This window comes from Mesoplodon bidens, assembly GCF_964165515.1.
Source record: "Mesoplodon bidens genome assembly, chromosome: Y".
NCBI lineage: Eukaryota > Metazoa > Chordata > Mammalia > Artiodactyla > Ziphiidae > Mesoplodon > Mesoplodon bidens.
In genome coordinates, this window is record NC_138180.1 from 45,104,721 (window position 1) to 45,128,433 (window position 23,713).

General features: G+C 39.0%; 1 protein-coding gene and 1 pseudogene across 2 annotated transcripts in view; one reads left to right on the forward strand and one right to left on the reverse strand.

Annotated features, from left to right (window-relative positions):
• The window catches only part of LOC308609681 (serine/threonine-protein kinase Nek1-like), a gene marked incomplete at its 3' end in the record, with an annotated part of 151,820 nt that overhangs the window by 49,315 nt on the left and 78,792 nt on the right, over positions 1–23,713 (reverse strand). The window contains 1 exon segment of the mRNA XM_081223394.1: positions 14,332–14,434. Within this exon segment, the coding sequence (XP_081079520.1) occupies positions 14,332–14,434 (103 nt within the window).
• LOC308609694 (large ribosomal subunit protein uL22-like) lies at positions 11,580–12,133 on the forward strand (annotated as a pseudogene). The gene has a single exon. The product of its transcript is annotated as a large ribosomal subunit protein uL22-like (transcript).

Genomic DNA, 23,713 nt, shown 5'->3' on the forward strand with positions numbered 1-23,713 from the left:
ACATACAAAAATTGTGAAGTGAAGGGTATACCATCTTTCATCAATTCTAATATGAACATTGTTCACATTTTAACATCTCTGAAATGGGGTGCATCTTACAATCAATAGCATCTCTATGATCTGTTATAATCTTATAAACTGTGGGCCGGGCAGCAGTTACAACATAGATGTTACTGCCTGAGAATGTATGAATTTTCTCAATTTTTTATTTCTTGCTGTCATAACTGGAAAACCTCAACTCCTCAGTTTTAAATTAAAAAACCACGCAATGGCTTGTTCAAGAGGAAACAGGAGCCTACCAGTTGTTGAAAACCTTCCATTGATTCCCTCTGATAAGAGCAAGAAAGCACCAGCACCAAAGCTTGCAGACTGGTGCTGACTCCCTGAGAGAAAATTGGGGTTCTCTTTTGAGAATCGCTGAAATCTCAGTGCACTTGGTGGCATAGAGGATAATATTATTTGAGAAAAAGTGAACGTCAATGACCCTAATTTTAAAAACGAATGATTGGAAAGTCAAAGTATGAAAATAGATTTAGGAATGAATACCTTTACCAATTTATTTCATTCATATTTTCCTTTGTATGGATGCTCAAGAATAACATAATAAAAAAAATCTAAAAGACTTATTTCAACAAGTATAAAATAAAAAGATTGTGATAAAAAGCATTGTATCAAGTTATATTGGCAAGATTTATTCTCTTTTAGTCATATATAAAATAACAATATGCCTTATAGTTGTATCTTGGATTTGATAAAATACATATTGTATTCATTATACACTTCTAACAGAAAAATTATAATCCTCCTCAAGTTAGTTACTTTCAGAATCAATATGCACTTGGAAGTATATCCAAAATTCTGATAAACATAAGACAAAATAATTTTTAAATTTCATTTTTCAAGGTAAAATCCCAATCAAACCCTTTTTCCACTCTTTACTACAAAATGTGGGTCTCTATTTTAGCTGGATTTACTTTAAGTGGCTTTTCCCAAAATGAATGCTGCTGGGCTAAGGAGGGTCTCCTACATGAGACACAGGGCTGACTGACTCAGCACCTCATGCTGAGTGAGCAACAGTTCCCAGGCTCCTGGCTGTTTTCAGAGGAGACTCCAAGGCTCTCTCTGAGGCCTCTCCTCCCTGAGGCTCCCCAGCTAATTCATTAGAGGTGATAAACTCTCAGAGCAGCCACGTCTCCCTGCTCCAGCCTGTGCAGCATAAATGTGCAGTACAGACCTGTGGCACAGAATCAATCGTTTTCCCATGGCAATAACGGAATGTCTAATCTTTGCAGATACATGAGGCTGGCAAAATCAGAAAGCTTTATGGAAACTACCTAAGATGCCGTGCAAATTAACAGTAAATATTTCTAGAGTTAATCACCATCTCCTCAGCAGGGAACAACTGCAGTGGCAGTAAAAACATGTCTACCTTCCCCCTGAATCTCTCCCGCAGTCCCCAAGCCAACAAGGCAACAGAAAGGTACCATGAACTCTCTCACAAAGATAAGGCAGATGGAATCTCAGTAGAAACTAGAAACAGTGTCTTCCAGGAACTGCAAGTAGCCTGGTATGGTTGAAGCTGAAGGGATGAAGAAGGGAACGGGAAAATCAAGAGCAGTAAGAAAGACAAAGGGAAGACCCCTTGTGCTAAGCTACCAGGTTTAATTTATCCTCTAAACAATAAACAACCACTGAGTAATTCCAAGCATATGGGCAATGTGTTCCATGTGGCTTTAGAAAGATCACCTTGGCAGCCCAAGCCAAAGATGCATTAGAAGGATCCTCAGAAGCAGTGAGATGAAAAGACTAACGAGGTAAGGATCTCAACAAGGGCAAAAATAACAAAAACAGAAAGGAGGAGGTGGCTATGGGATATTCAGAAGGCAGAAAACGTGATCTGGTCGCTGACTGGCTATGAGTTGAGTTGGGTGGGACGTGACAGAGAGAAGATGCTTTCTGGCTTTCAAACCAGAACCGCCAAAGTCAGGTCATCTTTGATGGTGATTCTCTGCAGCAGGATGAGTACTACAGGAGGGGCCATGGGTCTGAAGACAATGAAGTGAATTTCGTTTTGGAAATAAAAGAATGAAGTACAGAAAGCTCTAGTCCCGGGTAAGATGGAAGCACACGCACCCCCTTTCCCAATGAACACATGATAAAGTGCAGGCACATCTGGGGACCCTGAAAAGTAAACAGAGGCAGGCAGAGTCAAGAATGCCAGAGTTCAGAGTACCTATAAGTGCACGATGAGGGTACCACATTTTAAAAAGTGTGGTATCTTCTGGCCTAAACCTAACTTGGCCAAAACCCCCAAACCGAGCACTCTGGTAGCGACAGCAGTAACTGGTTCTCTCTTCCAGTTCCGGAGTAGGGAGGGAAAACTTAAGGAGAATAGGAAATGTTCCAGTTTTAGTCTTTCTCTCTCCTTTTTCTCTTGTGCTGCAGCCCCCAGGAAAGCTCACTGCTGTGGTGGCAGCCGAGACAGCAAGAGGAGCTTCTGGGAGCTACAATGGTGAGGGAGGGACCCGTGGTCTCCTGTGACGTTGATACTCCAAAAGCCAGAGCAGAGCTTCCCTGGTGGCGCAGTGGTTGACGGTCTGCCTGCCAATGCAGGGGACATGGGTTCGTGCCCCGGTCCAGGAAGATCCCACATGCCATGGGGCAGCTGGGCCTGTGAGCCATGGCTGCTGGGCCTGCATGTCCGGAGCCTGGGCTCCACAACGGGAGAGGCCACAGCAGTGAGAGGCCCGTGTACCGCAAAAAAAAGAGCCAGAGCAAAGCCTGTGGCCTCTGCCTCTCTCCTTCTCTCTCTGACTCTGTCTGTCTGTCTCTCCTCCCACTGCTTCACCCTACGACTGAGGGAGCCCTAGGTATGTGAGGCCTCAGACTGAGAGGTGAGCCCAGGGAAAAGGCGGGCATCAGACCGATGGCACACTGTGGGGCTCTGGAAAATGGCCCCAAGAGTTGTTATAAAGTCCTGGGGTTGCCTGCATCTGTGTGTGGACAAGACCCTGCTCTGCATGAGCACAGGGCTGGCTGATAGACTTCCACCCAAATCCCGGGCAGACAACACTGCACAGTGCATATGAGGGACAAAAGGAAAACAGGAATTTGAAGCCTGACCCCAACAGGTCAAATGCCTGCTAAAACAAATAAAATCAACAGCCTCCATAAAATTTAAACAAAATCCGAAGTCTAATAATATAATATTCCAAATGTCCAGGGTACAACTCAAAATTAATCAGCACATGAAAAATGACAAAAATCTCAAACTACCTGGGAATATACAATAGACAGATTATGATTAGATGGAAGAAATGATATAATTATGTGGCAAAAACTTCAAAGAAACTATTTTAAAAGTATTTGAACAGCAATCAAGTGGTGAAAAAAGGTTAACATAGAAAATACTAGCAGAGAAAGAAAAGAAACAAGGAAAAACCAAGTGGAAACACAAGAAATGAAAAAAATACAATTACCAAAATAAAACCCTCCCTGGCTGGACCAAATAAGCAGAATAAAGATGAAAGGGGAAAGAGGAAGTGAACCTGAAAACAACAGAAATTAACAAATCTGAACAAGAGAAAAAAACTGTAAAAAACTGAACAGAGCTTCACAAACCTGTGGAACAAGAACAAAAGGTCTAACATTCATGTCATCAGAGAACCAGAGAAGAGAAAGAGCACAGAGCTGAAAAAATATCTGAAGAAATCATGGCTCAAAAATGGCATAAGGCATAAACCTACAAGTTCAAGAAACTTAGCAAACCACCAACAGAATAAACCTAAAGAAATCCATGCCCAGAAACAACTTAATCACACCGCTGGAAACTAAGGACAAAGAAAGAATCTGGAAGCATCCAGAGAAAAATAAGACATACCTGCAGGAGAAATAAAGGTGAGGATTTCTCTTCAAAAACTATGGAGGACAGAAATCAGTGAAGTAACTTTTTTGAAAATAGAAATGAACTGTCAACCCAAAATACTACAACCATCGAAAATACTGTTTAGAAATAAAGATGAAATAAAACTAAGAGGATTTATAGCCAACAGACCTAACCTAAAAGAACTGCCAAAGGAATTTCTTCAGAGAGAAATTATATAAGAAGAAACTTGGATCATTAGGAATGAGTGAATAGCAAGAAAAATGGTAAATATTTGTGTAAATATTAGTAAGTATTCCTGTTCTATTGCCTTCTTAAACATGTTTGAAGTTGCAAGCAAAATTTATAACACGGCCTAATGAGGATTTAAATGTATGTAAACGTAATATATAAGACAACTATGGCGTAATGGGAGAGGGTAAGGGTACCTACATGATGGAAAAATTTCTACATTCCAAAGTGAAGGAGTAAAATAGTGTTTACAGCTGACCTGGGAACAACAAGGGGTTTGGGGCACCAACCCTTCATGAAGTTGAAAATGAGATAACAAATACATGTTGTTAAAAGCCACTAACTTGTGCTAATTTGTTACACAGCAAAACAAAAACAAAAACAAAAACGAACCCCTCCACTAATACAAGGAACAAAAAGAGATTACATTTTGGTAAGAAAGGTCAATTCACTCTAAAACCCCAACAATTCTAAATGTGTATGCTTTCTAAAAAAAAAAAAAAAAAAAAAAAGAAAGGAAAAACTGACCAAACTAAAAGGAGAAACAGATAAATCTACAATTATATTTGAAGGCTTCAACTCTCCTACCTCAGTATCAAACAATGTTGGCAAAATGTCAGCGTGGATGAAGTACTAAAAAGCACCATCAACTCACTGGATCTAATTGAAACATACAGCACTCCACCCAACCACAGCAGGGTACACATTCTTTTCAAGTGCATGTGGAACACTCACGAAGATAGATCATATTCTAGATCAAAGTACAAACCCTAACAAATGTAAAATGACTGAATGAAATCCTATAAAGTATGCTCTCTGATCATAAAATAAAAGCAGAAAACAATAACAGAAAAAAGTAAGAAAAGTCCAAACACTTGGAAATTAACCCATTTCTAAGTAATCCATGGGCCAAAGAGGATGTTTCAAGGGAAATTACAATAAATTTTGAACTGAATGAAATGAAAATAGAACACAGAAAAATTTGTGAGGTGCAACTAAAGCAGTGCTTTGAGGGAAATTTACAGCATGCAATACCAATATTAGAAAAGAAAAAAGGTCTCACCCTCAGCTATCTAAGCTTCAACCTTAAAAGACCAGAAATGAGCAAAATAAACAGAAATCAAGCAGAAGGAAGATAACATTGTGAATGTACCATATGCTACTGAATTATGTATTTTTAAATGGGTAAGACAGAAAATTTTATGTTTTGTGTATTTTACCACACTAAAAACATTTTCTTTCATGGATCATAGATCTAAAGGTTAAAAGTAAAACTATAAAATTTTTTTGAAAAATAGGACCAAATCTTCATGACTGCTGGATAGGCAGAGAGTTTTTAGACATGATAGAGGCAAAAGCATGATCTGTAAACAAAAAAACCTGAAAACGTACACTTTATCGAAGTTAACACCTTGCACTCTGTGAAAAATATTGTTAAGAGAATGATAAGCCAAACTGCCACCTAGGAGAAAATACTGGCAAATCACTTACCCAATAAAAGATCTGTCCATAATATAAAGAACTCTCAGCAAGACAGTAACAACACAACACAATTAACATGGACAAATTACTCAGGCACATGGTTCTCTAAAGAGGATATAAGGATCACAAATAAGCACATGAAAAGGGATTCAACATCATTAACATTTAGAGAAATGCAAATCAAACCACAATGAGATACCCCTATACATAGATTAGATGGCCAAAATAAAAGACAAAGACAATACCGAATGCTGATGAGGATGTGGGGCAATGGGCACTCTTGATCACTGCTGCTAAGAAGGCAAAAAAGGTGCGAGTGCTCTGGCAAATGGCTGACTTTTGAAAACTCAAGTTAAGTCTACACTTACCACATGATCCAGAAAAGCCACTCTTGGGCATTTATCCTAGAGAAACAAAAACTTACTCTTCTCCAAACACCTGTAAATGAATGATCAAACAGCACTGATTATAATTACCAAAAACTAGAAACAACCCAAATGTCCCTCAGTGGGTGAATGAATAAACAAACTGTAGCACATCCATACAATGGAATACCACTCAACAACAAAAAAGAAAAAGTTACTGATATATGCAACAACTTGGATGAACAGCATTAAGGTGAATGAAAGAAGCCAACCGCTAAAGGTTATATACTATTATATATACCACACACAAATACCATATAAGACATTCTTGAAAAGACAAAACCATAGTAATGGAGAATAGACAGTGGCTGCCAGGGTATTAGGGGTGAGGGGACAGCATGACTATGTTGAGAGAGAGCACAAGAGAGTTTTGGGGTGATGGAATGGTTCTGTATCCTGACTGTGGTGGTGGGTACGTGAATTTATACTTGTGTTAAAATTCATAGAACTGGAGAAGAAAAATAAAGTTAATGTTATTGTATGATGATTTACATAACAAAAGGAAATTTAAAAAATAAGGTGCCAATGTGACTGCTAGGAAATGATGTCCAGAAGGCAGCTAGACAGGATGGAAGTTAGGAGGGTAGTCTGCATAACTGACAGAGACTTTGAGGTCACCAGTCCCTTGTAGAATAATAAGTGAGATCACCCCAGGGTATTAACTTACAGTGAAAAATAACCAAGGACAGAACCCCAGGAAATATCAGCCTTAGAAACTAAAGAAGGAGAGAATCCTGTAGAAGAAGATATTAAGAAATAATAATCAGAAAAGTAAAAGATAAACAAAGAGAATTTGGTGTCATGGAAGGCGAAGAAGAAATTTTGAAGAAGTAACTTATGTGATCAAATGTCACAGAATGGTCAAGTAGGATAAAGATTTAAAATACTCTATTATATTTGGCAAGATGGACATTGGTGACTTCTGTTTCAACAGGATTATGAATAGCGGGTAAGCAACGACAGAGAACAGAGCTTCATTCATTTGAGGTGTCTGGCTACGAAGAGGAGGAAGGAGCCAGGAACGTGAGAAACATGAATATATTGATGGGCTGTGCAGAAAAGAAGGGAAGGTCAGAAAAGAGAGGAAACAAGTGATAGAGTAAGGAGGACCCTTGGCGAAACAGACAGTGTGGCCCAGAAAATAAGGCCAGGAAAGCGTGGGCTCTCAAGTCAGACTGCAGGGATTTAAACACGATGTAATCTATCATTTGGTTGCTGTAAAGCTCAAGCTGTCACTTCAGCTTCTCCATCTCTGCCTCAGTGAGATGTAAGATGGGAAGACGACAGAACCTGCCTCAGAGTACTGCTATGAGAAGTGAGTGAATACAGGTATAGAACTTAGAACTAAGCCTGACACATAAGCACCCAGTAAATGACCAATGTTAACAATTACCAGCATTACAGTCATCAAATAGGATGGAATAGGAAGATTACTTTTGAACAGAGGAAGTTATATCCTTCTCTGAGAATGGAGAAAACAAGGATAGATTGGGTACAATTATGCATAAGTTTATAAGTATGGAGGCAGAAAATGTGATGAAATGTGGGATTCTTAAGCCCAATTTTCTCTGTGATGTAATGATAATCTTCACAGAAAGGGAAGAAGGATGAAACCATGGAGGAAAGTCCCCACTGTGGGCAACAGGAGAGGCTGCTGACCATGGAGATTCAGAGGACAGCCAAGAAGGACTGACAGCTCTGCTGAAACCAGAGACCATAAACCCATCTGACACTAGTCATCACAGCTTTAACTTTCTCCAGCAGTGTTCAGAAGTCTGAGAGTAAAAACAGTCACCAACTGAGTTACACATAATAAAGAGGGATATATCCACTCAGAAGGAAGGGCTCTGTGGGAGCATGGGGAGCATATAATTGAGGGAATGTAATGATCGGCTACTCCCATGAGCTTTAAAAGCATCTCTTTTAGAAACTACACAAATGCCCATCAACTGAGGACTGAACAAACTGTGGTACATCCACACGATGGAATATGACTCAGGAATAAAAAAGAACTGATACACACCAGCCTCAAAACTCTATATACTGTATGATAATTTTACATGAAATTCTAGAAGAAACAAGACCACAGTGACAGGAAGCAGATTGGTGGTTGCCTACAGCTGGTAGAAGATTGACTGTCACGGGGCACAAGGAAACTTCTTCCTCCAGTTTTACTGAGACACGACTGACTTACAACACTGTTAGTTTAAGGTGTACAACATAATGACTTGATACACGCAAAAACTGAGAAAGGATCACTATGGTAAGTTTGGTTATCATCCATCATCTCGCATACTGACAGTTTTTTCTCTGGTGGCAAGAGGAGGAACCTTTTAAGAAATGATGGAATGGTGCTGTCCTGTGATTGTGGCAGTGGTTACATGACTACATACACCTGTCAACACTCATCCAGATACACACCCAACACTGGTGAATTTCACTGTATTTAAACTTTGTTAATACAGCTGACTTCTTACAAGGCTGTTTGGACGCCTGGGTTGCGTGCTCTACCACCAAGCATGGGCTCGAGACAGCTCCTCCCCCTCGCCTTGTCTGCATCCCCAGACGTGGCCTCTAAGTCACAGGCAAAGGGACTGTGGCGGGCAGAACCTGGAGAAGACCCCCAAGGCTTCCTGATACCCACCCCCACTCCTCAGGTGTGCAAGTCTGATGGGTTGTACCCCCAGGATTAGGTCATGATAAATGGGATGAGGGACGTTAAACCAGTGAGCTGACCATTAAATGCAGTTTTCCTGGCTGGTTGTAGAAGCGGCAGGTGGGGGGTTGATGCACAGGGAGCTCTCTGATGCTGAGATGAAGGGGCCACATGGTCCCAGTCAAAGCTCTCAGACAGCGAGGCCCGAGTTCCAAAGCAGCTGGGAGGGAAGTCCTGCCAACACCCTGAGGGGTTGGTGAAGACGGCTGAGACTCCAGCTGAGGACACAGCCGTTGACACCTCCACACACCCCGCCCCCCAGCCTCAGGAGACCAGGAGCAGAGAACTGTTACAATGTGCCAGAGTCCTGGCCTGGAGAAACTGTGGGTCATAAATTTGTGTTGCTTTAAGCCACTACATTATGGTAATTTGTTATACAGCATGGAAAAGGAGAGGCCAATTTTAAACAACTCCTCTACCTCATCATAAAAAAGTTCCAATTTAGAACTTAAAATTGTGTGAACTTAAAATCCCCACAGCTAACCTCAGCTTTCGCCTCTGTTCTTTACCTCACGCTTCCAGAATATATATTCTTGTCTAACACCAGACTCTTAAGTTATTCCAGAGAGAAACTGTATCTGAGTAAGCTTTAATTAAGTCATCTTTAATCAATTAATTAACCTATTACCCCCAAAGTGTTTAACACACTTCCTTGTTGTTATATTAGTGAATAAAGAAAGTAATATATGATGCACCCACCCAAATATACTGAAAAGTAAAAATTCTTCACTTTTTAGCCACATTTTTCTAAAGTAAAGTTTCACGTATACATATAGTCATCTAGGGAATGAAGAAACTCTATACAGGTTAACAAAATGAATCTTGGAAAGTCATATAAAAATCACTGTCAAAAATGCACTGATTTCTAAAGCACATCTTTTAAAAATGATAAAACAACAAAATGAAAATACTAATATCTGACTGCAGTGAGACCATGGCCTCCCCTTCTTCCAAAATTCTACACTTGAGAAGTTGTAAAGTGAATGCATATCAACACTCACAAACAAGTGAAACTCTTGGTAGTCCCAAGCACAGAAGGAATCTAGGGGTAAGGAAAGTACATACGTGGGTTTAAGATGAGAAGCGTCATGAACACAGCCTGTAGGGAAGAGGCCTCAGCAGCAGATGTGAGCAACAGGAGGCTGCTCTGCGCTGAGCTGGCACCCGGGGCACGAGGGGAACAGCAGCAATGGCGCTTAAAGAAGAGGTCACCCAGCACACTGTCCATCTCTGCGAGCAGCTCCTTTCAGACACAACTGATGAGAGAGCCCGGAGTGAAAGGCCAGGCCGGTGCTCCAGGTGACCGGTGACACCCAGGAAGGTGCTGTCCCCAATGCCCAGAAAATAAGCTGCCACGTATTTGCCTGGCCGAACAGCAATGTGTCCCACCTATCCTCTACTCTGATGAAAAACTGAACAGAGCAGAGGTCAGCAACACATGCCCATCTCGCCAGGGGGCCACCCAAAGAGAGGCAATGAAGGGTAAAAGAGACACCCCCAAACATGAACACACCAGCAAGAACACCAAACGTATGAGGGATGCCAGTACCATGAAACAGGGAGCAGACTTGCTGAAAAAAAAAACTGAAGACACCGAGGTGACATGGCCGAGAGTGCACTAAGAACAAGACCTTATGATAACCAAAGAACCATTAGAGAAATGAGCACATGATCAAGGAGATTTCAAGGAGAACTAAGAAGATTCACGGACATGAGAATACAAGTTTCTAAACTTAAGATAAAACATCACTGGATGGGCTGAAGAGCAGAGTAGACAAAACTAAAGAACATGTTACGAGCTGAAATTCAGGCCCAGGAATCCTTCCAAAACAGTAAGAAGGGACAAAGGGATGAAAAAGATGAATAAAAGTACAGAAAAAAAGACATTTGATGCAGAGGTTCCAATCTATCCATTTAACGGGAGTTATCTTAAGGAGAAAAAGGAGAAGAAGCAGTATGTGAAGAAGCATCAATTAAGAATGTCCCAGAACTGAAGGTGCATGCTCAGACTGAAAGCATCTGGTTAGAGTCACAACAGGTCTATTAAAAAATACCGAGAACACTCAAGCGATACTTCAGAACATGGAAGGTAGAAAAGCAGTGCCAAAAGCTTTCAGAGAGGAAAAACCCCTTACAGAGGAACGTGAAGGAAAAAAATGTCACAAGACTTGAGAGCGACAATGAGACCATGATGAGGCAGCGGCTTCAAAGTGGGGTGGGGAGAGCTTGCAACCCACATTTCTTCACCCAGCAAACTACCAGCCAAGACGTTCACTTGCAGCTGTGGTGGAGTAACTAAGGACCAGATCTACCCTCCCACCTTCAGCAACTACAAGTCTGGACAAAGTAGATGAAACAACGATTTTCCAACACTGGCAAACAGGCAGCAAAAGCAGATGAAACAACGATTTTCCAAAACTGGCAAATAGGCAGCACAAGACAGTGATCCTTGTGAGAAGGGTAACAAGTGAGGTAAGCTCAGTAATTGCCCAGTTTCCAGGCTGCAGCACAGGGAGAGGGTGTCCTGAATTAGGTAAACAGCAGCCAGAGCTTGGGAGATTGAAGAGCACTAACATTTGCAGGAAGGGGTACCAAGGAAGAGAGAGCTGCCCAGAGAGTCCTGGAATCGGCAGAGGTTTCCCGAGTCTCCTGCTGAGTGACGGTTACCATGACGTCACCAATCCCTCAGGCTCACTGAGGGCTGGGAACACATCACACTTCCAACAGCCAGACTAGAAAGGCCTCCAAATCAACAGAGCATTGGAGTACCACAAATCCATCATCAGAGCATCAAGAGTACTGCCTTGCTTTTCCGGTAAGCAGCCTGAGGTGACCTCTAAAAATGGTTCGCTGTTCACCTGACCCAGAAAACCCCACAAAATCAGCAAGTTGAGAGGTTCAAATCTTCGTGTTCACTTTAAGAACACTTGTGAAACGGCCCAGGCCATTAAGCGTATGAATATCCAAAAAGTCACCAAGTATCTGAAGGATGTCACTTTAAAGAAGCAACGTGTGCCATTCCGTCGTTACAATGGTGGAGTTGGTAGGTGTGCCCAGGCCAAACAGTGGGGCTGCATGCAGGGTCAGTGGCCCAAAAAGAATGCTGAATTTTTACTGTACATGCTCAAAAGTGCAGAGAGTAATGCTGAACTTAAGGGCTTAGATGTAGATTCTCTGGTTATTGAGCATATCCAGGTGAACAAAGCCACCAAGATGCGGCACAGGACTTACAGAGCTCATGGTTGGATCAACCTATACATGAGCTCTCCCAGCCCCATTGAGATGATCCTTACTGAAAAAGAACAGATTGTTCCTAAAGCAGAACAGGAGGTTGCCCAGAAGAAAAAGATATCCCAGAAGAAATTAAAGAAACAAAAACTTATGGGCCCAGAGTAAATGCTGCAAAAAGTAAAAAAAAAAAAAAAAAAAAGAGCACTGCCTGAGTGGTGGCCCCAAGTGCGTTCTAGATGAAAGGCTATTCTCCACCTGCCTAACAAAGCTGAGAATCAACCTTGAAAGACTCAAACTATTTTCAAGTAACATAACTGCATCTCAGAATAAATTTATTCATTTGTATTTAAATACAAAAAATCCAAGATAAAATACACAATGCCAGGCATCCAACCACAAATTACCAGGTGGGTAAAGAAGCAGGAAAAGATTACCCAAATGAAGAGAAAATCAATCAACAAACAGACTCAGGAATGACACAGATAATAGAATTAGTGACAAGGTCATTAAAAAGGCGACTCTAATCATATTCCATATGTTCAAGAAGGTAGAGAAAAGTGTAAGTATTATAAAGACAGACATGGAAAGTATAAAAATGACCCAAATAAATTTTAAGAGATTAAAAAATATAGTATCTGAAATGAAAAATATACAATGTCTGGATGGGATTAAGAGCAGAGCAGATTACACAAAGCAGACAAAAAGAGTAATGAACTTGAAGATACAGTAACAGAAGCTACCCAAATCAAACACAGGAAAAGGACCAAAAAGAAATGAACAGAGCATCAGTGAGCTGACGTATGGGTACTGAGCACCCAGAGGAAAAAGGAGAGGAGAACAGAAAATTTTGAAGAAATAATGGCTGAATTTTTCCAAATTTGATAAAAACAATAAATCCACTGATCCAAAAGCTCAATGAACCCCCAACAAAATAAAAATGAAGAAAACTACTTCAAGATACATCTAAGTCAATCCACTTCCAGTGATAAGGAGGAAATGTTAAAAGCTGCCAGAGAGAAAAGGCACATTACACACAGAGGAAAATTTAAGAATGACAGCAGACCTGTGGTCAGAACAGCCATGCCAGGATGTAAGTGGAGAAACACCTTTAAAGAACTGAAAGAAAAAGAACTTTCAAACTATAAGACTACATCCAGCAAAAATATTTTTCAAAAAAGAAGACAAAATGCTTTTTCAGACATATAAATGCTAAGCAAATTCACCAGCAGACCACCACTACAAATTAACATTTAAGTGTGAAGACAAAATAAGGACCTTTCCAACAAATCTTTGACAGTTTCTCTCCAATAGGTTATGAGAGGATAGTCTCCATCATGAAGACAAATAAACTGAGGGAGGACAGTAGTATATAAGGAACTGTGCTGAGGAAAGAAATGTGTAAATCTTGGTAAGTCTAATAACTGTTTTTAAAATCTGTAACTAAAATTCCAGATGCTACTAACATGGGAGAAATAGGGCAAGGGAAAACAAAGGAGGTTCTCCTCTGCCTATAGAGAGGATACAAATACAGATTAGTTCCAGGTATTAGAAAAACAAGCTGATGGGTGTTACACATATACAGGGTAACCGTTAAAAAATGTAACTATTTTTCTGTGATATTATTTCAAAGAAAAAAAATCCTAAATTGGAATAATTATATTAATTAACTCATAAAGATATCACTTATGGACTTACAGTAGATCTAAGTCTAAAGAAAACATACTACCATACAATTGACCTGTTTCCTACGTGAGTGTGATGCTTCACGGGTACTGAGCTGACAAACAAACACCATTTGTTCTGTGGACAAAAGGTGAAAAGGCATTTGTGTACCTCTGCAAGTCAAAACTATTAACTACAGAAATGATTATCTAAAACTATTAATATTTTCTTATGTACATGACTTAATTCAGTTAACTGGAATAATTAGAGGCTTTAAAATATTTTTGTTCCTAATTTGCTTTTGAGTAAAGGCGCAGTTACATGTATAGTTACCCAAATGTTTATTTCCAATTTTTCTTCTACAATTCTTTGCTACTTAAAACTATTTAAAACCAAAAGCATATTGGAAGAAAAAAGTAAGGTAAGAACGTATTTATTTAATATAAATATCTGGGTTGCTATACCTACTTCAACTCTTTTAAAAGGAAGGATACAGCTACGAACTTACTCTCAATTAACCAAGGAACAAGAGAACTTCACGCTTGGCATAAAAGAAATAGCTGAAGAGAGGTTAAATGCTCTGCAAATGTTCAGAGGAAATGTCTGTAAAGGATTACGGCTCGTGTCATTTATACCTACCTGGCTCCAGACCTTCACTTTGAATACTAACACGTTCAAAAATCTCAAAAACAAAATCCTACCATATGCCCCTCAGCCCGAGCCTTGTTCTGCCTCGCTTCCCGTCTTCGCTGTAGAAACTCTTCCACCTGCTTTGCTCCTTCCACAGCCAGCTGCCCCTTCTGCCTGAGGAATTTGCACAAACAGCAAAGTTAGAAGTTCTGAACATTAAATATTTCAAAAAGTTTAAACTTACACTTATTCTACATATTTTCTTTAGAGATATTTGCAAAATATGAAGGCTGATATGACGTAAAATCTTCCTCTGTAATGAAGAAATTGCCACACATATATTAGAATCTACCACTTAAATTGGAGAATTATTTTAAATAGAGGTAAAATTTCCACTGCTATGTTCATTTAATCTATTCTACTTATAGACACATAAAATGATTTTAGACTATACCTATAGAAAAATCTCAATAGTTTCCAAGTAGGTAAGCTTATTTCAGAACTCTGCATCAAATATATCAATCAGTATGGAAGTAATAAGAAAGCAGCAGAGTAGCAATTTCAAAACTCATCAAAAATAAGGAAGAGTTTGTGTGAATTTTCAAAACTGCAGTAAAAAGTGAAGTCTGAATTCCTTGAATATCACAACTATTAAAAAGAAAAATGGATAGATTAGGGGAAAAAACTAAAAGCACACTTATTTGTTTCCATCTTTTCCAGTTATGTTTCTGTATCCTCCTCTAACAACTATGAGAGAATGTAAACATGTTGGTCTTAGACGACAACTAAAAAATATCAATGACATTCTGAACATCTAATATATATTGTGTGGGACTTCCCTAACCAGTGGATCAGTGGTTAAGAATCTGCCTGCCAATGCAGGGGACACAGGTTTGAACCCTGGTCTGGGAAGATCCCCCATGCCGCGGAGCAACTAAGCCCATGTGCCACAACTACTGAGCCTGCGCTCTAGAGCCCATGAGCCACAACTACTGAGCCCACATGTCACAATTACTGAAGCCCACGTGCCTAGAGCCGTGCTCCGCAACAAGAGAAGCCACCGCAATGAGAAGCCTACACACCACAACGAAGAGTAGCCCCCGCTCACCGCAACTAGAGAAAGCCCACACAGCAACAAAAACCCAACACAGCCAAAAATAAATAAATAAATTTATAATATATATTGTGTCTGTTACCGTGTACTAAGAAAGATACAAAAATAAACAAAACCCACCCTCCATAAACAGAGAACTCATTGCATAGTATCAGCTGCAGTAATTTTGTGAGTAAGAAAGAAAGATGAGAAAGTTATTGACTGCACTTCTCAGGTACTGGCTACGAAGGCACACAAAATTCCTACAGCCTCTGTGATGGACCATAACTAAGTTATGTTCAGAAAAAGACAGGAAATAATGCCTTCTCTCTTCCAGTAGATTTAAACACTTCTGATTTTCATACCCCAAATAGTCATTTCTTTTACATGTTTTATTAACAATTATAGTTGACCCTTAAACAACACAGGTTTGAACTGTGTGGGTCCACTTAATGCGGATATTTTTCAACAGTAAATACTACAGCACTACATGTTCATGGTTGGTTGAATCCATGGATGCAGAGGAACCTCAGATAAGGAGGGCTGACTATAAGTATATGCAGATTGACCCCCATATTGTTCAAGGGTCAACTGTACTGAGACATGTAAGAATTTTAAATATGAAATTAAACGGTAGAAATTTAAAATCTGATTTACCATAAAGCTATGGAAGATAGTGGCCTAAGATTCATTTAACTTTCATAGTGCTTAAAAGATATTCTTGTGAAACTCCATCATTGGAATTTTCTAGGATTAGATAATCTCTATAGCTGGTTCAGAGCCTTTCCAGTGTATTAATTTTGTATCCTGCAGCTTTACCAAATTCTTTGATGAGCTCTAGTAGTTTTTTGGTAGTGTCTTTAGGATTTTCTATGGACAGTATCATGCTATCTGTAAACAGTGACAGTTTTAATTCTTCTCTTCCAATTTGGATTCATTTCTTTTTCTTCTCTGGTTGCTGAGGCTAGGAAAATCTCCTTCATATACTGGATTGGCCAAAATGTTCATTTTTCTGTATGTTACAGAAAAACCTGAACAAACATTTTGACCAGCTCAATATATAGGCACGGCTGTTATTCTGGTCTGCTATAGCCCCATTTATATAAGGCTGGGCCTAAAGACGACAGATAAACTTTCAGAGAGTATGATGCTCAGATATGTCATCTGAAACTGTACATCTACTGATAAGGCTCTTTTGAGGAGTCCTGGATGCTTACACCACCATATACAATTAGATAAAATCTCTGCTTTGTATCCTGACTGCACTGACTTCCTTTTCTAACCTTATAAAAGTAAAACTTCTATAAAGTTTTTATGCTTGATTTCCCATTCTAAGATACTGAGTATCTCCAATGTTTGTCAGTCCGGGGGCTCCAACTCAGCATATGTTAATTCATATTCACTGATTGATTTGATTCACTAAATCAAGTAATTAGGCTGCACAAAAATATTTTACTAAGAACCTGATCATACACATAACAGCTTTGATTTAAAGAATGTTTACAGCATTTATGTAAATATAGAACTACCCATTCTATTTATTTATGTAATCTATAAGTTTTGCTTTACTGAATAGTTTTTTTCCTAAGCTGGTTTAAATAAGCAGGTATATATAACTGGTTGCTTTCAATCACAAACTTAAAACCTGTAGTGATTTTTGCTTACCATTATTTCTTTTCTCTTCTCATTTATTAAACAAATACTTATTGAGTGTCAACTATTTACCAATATTACTTCTGTCTTTGAAGATATAAGATGTATAAAACAGAATTCCAGGAATGCAAGGTTGGTGCAACATATAAAAATCAGAGTAATATACCTTATTAAAAGAATAAAGGACAAAACTAGTTTAATTGATTCTATGATTCCTTATAGTATTTAAAAACCTATACTGTTTTCATTTTTCACATGCATTTCTGTTTACTACTTAATACATACCAAAAAGAACCCATTCTCATATTCTTATTCCCCTTTCAGTAGTAAAACTGTACTGAATTGTTAGCACAAACTATATATGTGTGCAAGGCTCATAGGGATAGAGGAAATAGTCAATTAATTTCTTAATAGTCATTTAATAGTCGTCCTCTTCATTAAATGTTATTAAGAATTTATATGTGGGACTTCCCCAGTGGCTCAGTGGTTGAGAATCCGCCTGCCAATGCAGGGGACATGGGTTCAAACCCTGGTCCGGAAGATCCCACATGCTGCGGAGCAACTCAGCCCATGCACCACAACTGCTGAGCCTGTGCTCTAGAGCCCGTGAACCACAACTACTGAGCCTGAGTGCCACAACTACTGAAGCCCACGCACCTAGAGCCTGTGCTCTGCAACAAGAGAATCCACTGCAATAAGAAGCCCGTGCAATGCAATGAAGAGTAGCCCCCGCTCACCACAACTACAGAAGGTCCGCCTACAGCAACAAAGACCTAACACAGCCAAAAATAAATAAAAGAATTTATATGTGTATACTCTGTTTTAGACAAATTAAATAGACCATATCTTTTGAGTTCCAAACTTACGCCACTTAAAATTAGTAGAACATTAATCTAGATTAATAGTAAAGTAATGATTAATATAATACTATATAAGCCACAAATATACAGTAAGAAATTAGGAATCTGGACAGTGAAATAGAGACATTAAAATGGGTAAAAAAGAAATAATGAGACAAACTCTTTTTCATCCTGACAAGAGAAAAAAGGAAGTTATTTTCTTTTTTTATACAAATGCATGAATAAATGGAAAGATCTGGGTAAGATACCTCATATCCATGGCTCAAACCTTTTACTAAGGGAAATTAAAAATTTTGAAAGATGACTAAAAATGGATTTTTTTAAGAAGTGAAAGCAACATAAAAATGGCAGCAATCTCGGTAGCAGAAATAATCCGAGAAATGAAAAATGAGTCAATATGGTTTAAGGTAGAAGAGTTGGGGTGATATAGGGTTAATGAAATGAAAAAAGGATGTTGTGAGTGTATTCACTAAGCTTCCTCCTCTGTTTAAGTGGCATGTCTATCTGACGGAACAGAACTGTTGTCAGCTTTACTCAAATGAAGCAATACAGAGGAAAAGACTTGGAAAAGTAAAAGCTCAATAAAATACAAATATTTAGAGGCACTCAATGGTTTCATAAGATGGTCTCACGTGACTGAGGGTCTAACATTAAAAGCTAACTGAATATAAGCTCACCAGTTCTAACAAACATACCACTCTGGTGGGGGACGCTGACAATGGGTATAGGGATAGCATGTGGGAAATCTCTGTCCCGTCTCCCTCAGTTTTGTGGTGAAGCTAAGCTGCTGTAAAAAGTTAAAGTCTTAAAAAAAAAAGCTAATTGAGGTGTGTTATCAAGACATGGATATAAAAAGCAAAGTCGGACTAGCCAGAGTTACTGATAAAAAGGGAAGAAGAAAAATAATTAACACCATGAAAAAGTAAGAAGCAAATATGGGCTATCTACAATATGAGGGAAAGATCATCTGAAGGAATCTTAGATGACTACAGATTTCAGTTTGCTGATTCAGTTTGAATCAGGGAAAGGAACTGACTACATATGACAATAACAAACAAATGATAAAAACCAGAAGTTATGACAGTGTGGAGAAAATGCTCTATAATGCCAATGGTGCTAAAAAGTTCAACAAAAGAATAGGGAAGCAGCTGCATAGCACAGGGAGATCAGCTCAGTGCTTTGTGACCAGCTAGAGGGGTGGGATGGGGAGGGTGGGAGGGAGATACAAGAGGGAGGGGATATGGGGATGTATGTATATGTATAGCTGATTCACTTTGTTATACAGCAGAAACTGACACAACATTGTGAAGCAATTATACTCAAATAAAGATGTTAAAAAATTTTAAAAATCATAATATTCAAATTGGAGGAGACCTTGAGTATTAACTAATGCAACTTCTTGCTGGATAAAGTATTCTCATATTCCCATCTAAATATTCCTGACACATGGTCATTCAAACCCCTGGTGTAATACTTTCAGTTTGAGAGCACTGATTAAATCCCCCAACAGCCCATCCACTAAACACACCTCATAATGGATGGAAATCTGCTTCTTTACTTCTAATCACAGTACTTCTACAATGTGGAAATACAAAGAAATCTAATTCCTCTTCTACAAGACAAGCCATCCAATTCTTCTGAACTTGTTCCTTTAAGCATGCCTTCTTTAATGGTAGCAAAATTTTCCCAGCTTCTCTAATTTTCCTCATAAAATGTTTCAAGCCTTAGTAAAGTCAATATGGCACAAAAGTTAAGTGAGTGAACTTTGGCACCAAACCGTCCAACTTCAACTCCCGGTTTTACTAATAAACAGTTATGTGCGCTTCAAGAAATCAGTTATTTATACAGTCATTTATCATATATCAATTTATTAATCTATAAAACTAGGAATAATAATATGTGCCTCATAGCACTGGTGATGACTAGATGAGCTAATAATAATCAACTCTCATTATTCCTGGTAGTTACGTTGTATAAAGTCACCATGAATATGAATTAGCACATACTGAATGATTACCCTGAGGAGAATTACAGGGTTAGGCTCCTGACAGCCTCTTGCTACAAATTTTCGCCAATGGATTAATATACAACCTTGTTTTATGTGTGTTTCTGTTTAAAGACACCTTATTACACGGTCCATTCCTTAACACTGAACTCTTGGCCAACAACACTGTAATTCACACCTGAATGAAGCTTCTCTGATACAAATATTTCCTCCATAAGGAACATCACAGCCTTCTTGCACTTACGAATACCAGACAGCACTTCAGCACAAGGCGTGAGGGCCATTTTAAGCAATGAAATCACCAGCAAAATGCCCCAAAATACAGAAAATGCAGCTGAGCAGACTATGAAAGTACATTTGTTCATGAGCGCTGAAACAGGAAAGCAGAGCTGGCCTTGCTCCCGCTCACCTGGGACTTGCGCACTGGGCAACTCAAAGTCCCTGGGGCTCTGCACATGCCCAAGAATGACCGTGAAGGGACTGGGAGTACTGATGTGCGGCTACACATAAATTTTAGCAAGCCGGCAAATCCACAAGCACACAATCCACAGGTAGCGGGGAGTGGAGAGGCATGTAAATCCCTCCGTGGTGGTCTTGGTACAGAGTACGCAACCTAGCAGCAGCTCCTATGTTTATGTCACTATCATCATCCTCATCATCACCATCCTCACGGGCACACGCTTTGTCAATATTCTGTTGTGTAACCAGTAATGAATATAGTGAAAACTTCATTTTCTCCATTACTTTAAAATTTTATATTTTTCAAAAACTTCTTTAGCTCCTAAGAGTAACTGGTACTAGTCAGGGGGCAATAAAATGGGCACAATCATATACTGTTAGACTGAGCATAAATTGGTACAGCTTTTGTAGAAGGAAAATTCGTAATATTTAGTTAATAAATTTATTTAAATAAATTTAATTTCATAAATTCAATAAATTTAGTAATATTTCTTTCTAGAGCCTTCATAAAGAACATAACAGAGCAACTCCTTTAATCCAGGAATTACCCTTGTAAGATTGTATTTTACAGAAATAATGAGAAATAAAAAATATGTTCAAAGCACAAAGTGTTCAAAAAAGTGAAAAATTACAATGTATTATATTAGAGGATTTGCTATATAAACTATAGTTAACAGCACTGGACTCGAATACAGACATCAAAAGTCCCATGAAAATAATTTTTTGCATGGGAAAATTTTTATGGTAAAAATGTTAAATAAAAACAGATACCAGGGCTTCCCTGGTGGCGCAGTGGTTGAGAGTCCGCCTGCCGATGCAGGGGACACGGGTTCATGCCCCGGTCCGGAAAGATCCCACATGTAGTGAAGCGGCTGGGCCCGTGAGCCATGGCCGCTGAGCCTGTGCATCCGGAGCCTGTGCTCCACAACGGGAGAGGCCACAACAGTGAGAGGCCCGCGTACCGCAAAAAAAAAAAAAAAAAGAAACCCCAGCAGGTAAAACTTTGTGCATGATTTGATCTCCTCTAACTATAGAAAAAGAAATATGAACAAAAGATGCAAGAAAACAGACCACAGTCTTCATAGTGACTGCCTTGCAGGATGAGCAGTGATTTCTTCTCCTGTTTCTAACACCTACTGATACTTTCCAATATTTCTAAAGCTAATCTATATCACCTTGATAAGCAGAAAAACAAGACAAGCCACTTGCAACTTTCCTTCAGGTTTTCTTTTTCCTTGAGCAAATGGGAGAGAAAAAAGAGGTCTGAACATTTGGCTGAGAATCCTAAGTGAAAGGGGGACGACAGGATGGTCAGCTACCACTATTTTAAAATCAGGAAATATGTGAGCTTTCTTGACTTCAGCAAAGGAAACAGCATTAAAATGGAACTTGAGGATTAAAGGCAGAAAAATAAATGAATGCCTTTGAATAAAGCAAAACACTGGCACGCAAAGATGACACTTAATGAACAATTGTGGTACATGATTCTTTCTGAATTATGGTTTTCTCAGGGTATATGCCTAGTAGTGGGATTGCTGGGTCATATGGTAGGTCTATTTTTAGTTTTTTAAGGAAGCTCCATACTGTTCTCCATAGTGGCTGTATCAATGCACATTCCCACCAACAGTACAAGAGGGTTCCCTTTTCTCCACACCCTCTCCAGCATTTATTGTTTCTAGATTTTTTGATGATGGCCATTCTGACTGGTGTGAGGCGATACCTCATTGTAGTTTTGATTTGCATTTCTCTAATGATTAGTGATGTTGAGCATCCTGTCATATGTTTGCTGGCAAACTGTATATCTTCTTTGGAGAAGTGTCTATTTAGGTCTTCTGCCCATTTTTGGATCGGGTTGTTTGTTTTTTTGATATTGAGCTGTATGAGCTGCTTGTATATTTTGGAGATTAATCCTTTGTCAGTTGCTTCGTTTGCAAATATTTTCTTCTATTCTGAGGGTTGTCTTTTCATCTTGTTTACGGTTTCCTTTGCTGTGCAAAAGGTTTTAAGTTTCATTAGGTCCCATTTATTTATTTTTGTCTTTATTTCCATTTCTCTAGATGGGTCAGAAAGAGAAAAACAAATACCATATGCTAACACATATACATGGAATCTTTAAAAGAAAATGGTTCTGAAGAACTTACAGGCAGGACGGGAATAAAGATGCAGACGTAGAGAATGGACTTGAGGATATGGGGAGGGTGAAGGGTAAGCTGGGATGAAGTGAGAGTGGCATGGGCATATACACACTACCAAATGTAAAATAGACAGCTAGTGGGAAGCAGCCACATAGCACATCAGCTCGGTGCTTTGTGACCACCTAGAGGGGTGGGATAAGGAGGGTGGGAGGGAGACGCAAGAGGGAGGGGATATGGGGATATATGTATACGTATAGCTGACTCACTTTGTTATACAGTAGCAACTAACATAACAATGTAAAGCAACTATACTCCAATAAAGATGTTAAAATAAATAAATAAAAATTAAAAAAAATGTGTACCAAATATTAAAAGATAGGCTGTCTTAGAATAATTTCATATCACACCAGATTGCAAACAAATGAGTCCTTGTACCAAGGTGCATTGGTAATTCCTGGATATGAATGACATTAAAATGAAAGTACTGATTGAGAAGGCAGACCCATTGAATTCTCCAGGCTGGATAAACAGCTTGCTTCATTGTTAATGGCACTTGTGTGTTCACACGGTTGGAGAAACAGATTTCTGTTCATTTGTTGCTTTCAGTATGGAATACTTTATACCAATAAATTTAAAAATGTTAAAAAAACCCAACACTTTAGTGTGACGGAGTAGGAAAAGTTATTGATCTACGACAGTGGAAAAGGATTACAATACATACGTAAATATGAGACAGTGGGTATTAGTAAGTATGAAGTTAGGAGCATATCACACACACAGTCGTTGAATTCTCTTATCAATGATTACTAGCTATAAAAGGACGTTTTTATTCTTATAGCAATATATAATTATACTAGTTTGAAAGCTTTTTATTATTTTTCTTTTTCATTCACAAGGAATTTGCAGGAGAAGCAAATCCTACAAATGTGTTTAAACTGGCTGATTTATCAACGCGTTTAAACCTGCTTCTTTCCCTAATTTAACCTACTGGAGTGTATACCTTAGCAGGATCTGAAAATAAAATAAAAAAAATTTGACTTCTTAATATTAAACTGTAAAACGAACATACTGAAAGAAGAAAGAGCTGTAAAGCTCCCCTCATGAGACAGAATGGCTTGCTGACCAAGGCAGAGTTGTGTGAAACTTGGTTATACTAACGTTACACATAAAAGCCCTAAGATGAGAACAGTGGTAGAGGCACAGCGGTGGTGATGGTGACAGTGATGGGGGGTGCCCGAGAAGCTCCCT